Source organism: Octodon degus, unplaced genomic scaffold, assembly GCF_000260255.1.
Source record: "Octodon degus isolate 3935 unplaced genomic scaffold, OctDeg1.0 scaffold00160, whole genome shotgun sequence".
In the NCBI taxonomy this organism is placed as follows: Eukaryota; Metazoa; Chordata; class Mammalia; order Rodentia; family Octodontidae; genus Octodon; species Octodon degus.
This window is the reverse complement of record NW_004524736.1, coordinates 6,501,421-6,505,532: the sequence shown is the minus strand read 5'-3', so window position 1 is coordinate 6,505,532 and position 4,112 is coordinate 6,501,421. Positions and strand designations below refer to the sequence as shown.

The 4,112-nt window shown below is 49.4% G+C and overlaps 1 protein-coding gene across 1 annotated transcript in view; it reads right to left on the bottom strand.

Moving 5' to 3' along the window:
• Nucleotides 1-220: 220 nt before the first annotated feature.
• Cpa5 (carboxypeptidase A5) overlaps nucleotides 221-4,112 on the bottom strand; it is a 49,089-nt gene continuing 45,197 nt past the window's right edge. Inside the window, exons 10-12 of the mRNA XM_004642755.2 lie at nucleotides 1,416-1,615; nucleotides 1,002-1,086; nucleotides 221-543 (exon numbers count right to left, since the gene is read on the bottom strand). Of these exons, the coding sequence (XP_004642812.1) occupies nucleotides 356-543; nucleotides 1,002-1,086; nucleotides 1,416-1,615 (473 nt within the window). The 3' untranslated portion in view covers nucleotides 221-355. The remainder of the gene's footprint in view (nucleotides 544-1,001; nucleotides 1,087-1,415; nucleotides 1,616-4,112) is intronic.

The following is a 4,112-nucleotide window of genomic DNA, read 5'->3' as shown; positions in this document are numbered from 1 at the left end:
CTGGGACAAAATATATTTCGGTAGCTATCCAGGGGTGAGACATCTATTCTGGCCCTAAGATTCCTGAAGATGGCTAGGCCTGCAGGCCCCTCATTTCCTGAAGGGAGGGAAATGGGAGGAGCGAAGAGCGGTGGCTCACATGTCAAGCTGCCTCTGGGGATGCAGAGCAACCCTTTGTTTCCTACTCAGCACTGAACACACAATGCCAGAGGTGACAAAGTCTGTTCAAACTTGCGTTTATTTCTCTGCATTCTGGGCAAGGGTGTGGGAAGGGGATGCATAACCTGAATTTTAGAAGGAGCCCCAGGACTTGGGCAGGAGGCGGATTTTGCCTGTTCTACCCTCAATAGTGCTGCTAGTAGGGGTGATTCAGAGTGTGCTCCATTATGGTCCGCAATGCCACCCATGTCTCCTGGGCTGTGGGGATGATCTGTGTAGCTGGTAGCAGGAAGCCATAGCGCCCCGTGTCTCGGAGCTCAAAGGTAAAGGCGTACTTGATGCCACTGTCATAGGCCCAGTCCACAGTGACTCCACTGGCCACATCTAGAAACAAAAAGCCCCCAAAATTCTTTCAAAGGAAGGAGCAGATGGGGTGTCAGGGTACAGGAGCATCACACTTGGTAAGTGGACCCTGAGAGCCAAATCCCCACCCAGCCCAAACCACATCACACTTCCTGGCACAGGTTTTACCCTGGGTCATGCCCTGCCTAACTAGCCCACATCTTCCCTTACAAACAGAAAGCGCCAGAGGCCACCAAGCTCAGGCCCTTTCCCCACAAGGAACTCTGCAGCAAGCCAGGCTTTAGGAGCTGTGCCAATTTGACACCACTGAGGAGCAGGTGCTTGGGAGCCATCGTCCACCCTTCCCTCTAGCTGCAGCAGCAGCTTTAGACCTGTGGCGCTGCTTTGTGGCCCGCCAGCCCATCAGTAAGCTTGGTTGACCTGTGCCTGACCCCAGGTAGATGTGGCACCTGGGGCAGCAGTCAGGGAGGCTCACTCACAGAGGGTGGTGCTGATGCTGCCAAAAATGTACTTGATCCCGTGCACCTTGTACAGAGCCTTTACTGCATCCTTGGCAAGACTGTACTGCAAGACAACAGCAGAGAGGGGGTACCCGAGGCTCCAAGTGGTTCCCACACTCCCCGAATCCTCAGCAGCTGGTGAGAAGTACAGACTTAGTCCCAGACTTTGATGGTGCAGACAGCTCTTTTTTGAGAAGAGAATGCAACACCTCTGGCTTTGAACTTGATGTCAGAGAAAAACAAGCTTCCCATCCTTCCAAGTATATAGTCTTCCAAGTAAGCAGTCAGACCCTCATTTGGAGGAATGAGAGCCTGAACCCCCTGGAAATGTGTTAGATAGAGGTTTTCATGGGAAGAAGTCTCCTCCCCCATGCCCTAAGCCACCAACATTACCAGTTCCTTTTGGTTTGAGATAGGTTCCACAGAGTGGCCATATGGATACATGAGCATCTGAGAGTAGCTGTGGATGGAGATCAGAGCCTTGAAGTTCCCATGGCTTGTGATGAAGTCCACAATGGCAGCCACCTCTGGCTCTGACTGAGGTGAGGGCCCATGGTAAGTCTCTGAGCAGGGGTTGCTGTTAGAACCATTTCCTGGAAGTAAAATAAAGCCACTCAAAAAAAAAAAAAAAAAAATTGGAATTCCCAGGTGTGGCAGAGACAGTCCTCACAAAATATTCATGGTTCCTGGTGTTTCCCAGCCTCCTTTGCAGTTTGTGACAACGTCTGACCCATGAAAATGAGTATAAATGATGTATCCTTTCTGGATTGAGTCTGTGAAGAGCACGAATGACTTGCACACTCTATTTAGTTTGTAAGGTTGGAAGCAAAACATTTTAGATAAAAGTAGCATCCCAGGTCCCTCTGCCACCACTAGAAGAGAGCTGTCAAGGAGAGTCACCTGCCCACTTTGGATTTTGCATGCATGCAAAATGAACTTTCATTATGTTAAGCCGTTGAGATTTGGAAGGAGTACTTGTTACTGCTGCACACCCACGTCTCATAGATCAGAGATGCACAGCCACACTATGATGTAGTGTCATGGTTTGTGTCTAGATGTTCCTACCCCCACCAAAGCCTCATACAGTCATGGGGGAGGAGGGTGCTTTTCAGAGGTGGCTGGATCTAGAATGTGTGGTGCTGGGATTCAGGGTATGTGATTAGCAAATTAGTCCACTGATTGGTCTGGTATAGTTCTGGCTAGGATTAAAACAGGGAGTGCTGGGCTGGGGAGATGGCTCAGTAGGATAAGCGCTTGACTGGCAAACGCAAGGATCTGAGTTCAATCCCTGGTTCTGAAAAAAAAAAAAAAAAAAAAAACCAACAACTGGGACTGCTGTACCCACCCTAGGGCCGGTAGCCTGCATACAATAGAAGGGACAGAAGGAAGCTTGTCCTTCCCTCCCTTGTTGCTTTTGCTGTCTTATGGGTGCCATGAACTATTCTTCTCTGTGATGGCCCACTGCCAAGACACCTTGACATGGAGCCATCTGGTTGTGGTCTGAAACCTCTGTAAACTGTGAGCTAAATAAATCTCTCCCCTTTTAACTTTGGGTGTCAGATATTTTGTCTTAGCAACAAGAGAAGGTAAGATACCCTGCAACTAAGTAAAGAAAGGACAGCCCAGCAAGAAGTTCTGGGGTTGTCCTTTGGGTACATCCTGATTGGGGTTCCCTAGAAAGATAGGCCTGCCTCAAAAGCTACACTGGAGGTCTCCGCCCCATTTCCACCTGTCCCTGAGCAGTGGTGTATCTGGCCAACCCTTCTTGAGTTCACTGTTAAACACTTGGACTTGATGTCCAGTCAAGCTGTGACCCAGTCGTGGCCACAAGAGCTCCATGAACTTGCAGACCAGAAAAGGATAAGTCACCTCCCCATCATTGCCTCATGCGGCTCTGAGAACCATGTGTGCAAAGTAGACTTTGAAAGTTCTGCTTGGGGCCTATGTGGAGGAATAGGCAAAAAGGAAATGTGCTTCTAGTTTTTGATAAGTTAAATTTGTTCCCATGTCCTGTTCACTTCCTTCCTTCCTCTTTCACTCTTCTTAAGCTTCCAGCCTCTCTCTCTAAGGGCCATGTTCAGGAGGGCTGGTAGGGTTGGACAAGATTTGTGGGCTATGGACACATGGGGAAGAAGCCATCAGCCAGGCCCTCATTCCCCTCCTCCTTTCTGAAATAGCTTCACCGAAGCCCAAGTCAAAGGGTAGGGATTCCAAGTTCTGAATCCACCTGAGGATACCAGAGAACCCTTTTTGCCCATGATCAGCAGACCAGCCTGGTAACCAGATTAGATGAGGCTGGGCAATGTGGCAGACTGGTCCTCACAAGGGCAGAAGGTGAAAGGCAAGGTCTCCAGACTACTCCTGACACAGCCACTAAATCAAGGCAATAGTAAAGCCAGGAACAAAATCTTCCCACCTGAGTCACCAGCCCACAGGCCAAACTGTCACCTGAGAGCCCATCCCCTTTTAGTTGGCCCTCCATGCCTGTGTGAGAGGACCTTGAGAAAGGGACAAGACTGCCATGAACAAAGGGTGAGGGGCAGCCCCCAGGCTGGTGTGGGCCTGGCTAACAGTGGCCGTGGTTGTTGTGTCTGCCCTGAGCTCCTGCACCTGCTTCCCCTGATGAATGACAAATAGCAACAGATGAGCCTAGTGAATGGGGAGGAGTAGGGAGCGAGAGGAGCAGAGGAGCGAGGAGCAAGCGGAGGAGGCTGAGAGCTTTGTCTGCGTTTGCAGCCCACGCAGCAAAGCGGTTCCCCTGCCAACAACCAGGTGGCTTTGCCCAAATATGGAGAAACACTTCAGGCCATTAGTTCTGGTTTGAGCTAAGCAGAATAAACTAATCTTCCCTTGACCAAATGGGAATTAGCTGCCTGCTTCTTTGACGTTCAGTCAAGGTCCTCTGAGCCTGCCTGTTTCACAAGTACCTGCTAATGGATTCATTAGCTATTTATTTTTCCTTCTCTAAAAATGTAATTTGTAGCAAAGGGAAATCTCTGGAAGGACATGGTAAATTATTAAAAGCAGTAATCTTTGGGTAGTGGGATTATGGGAGCTTTTTGGCCCCTCTGGGCTTTTTTTTTTTTTTTT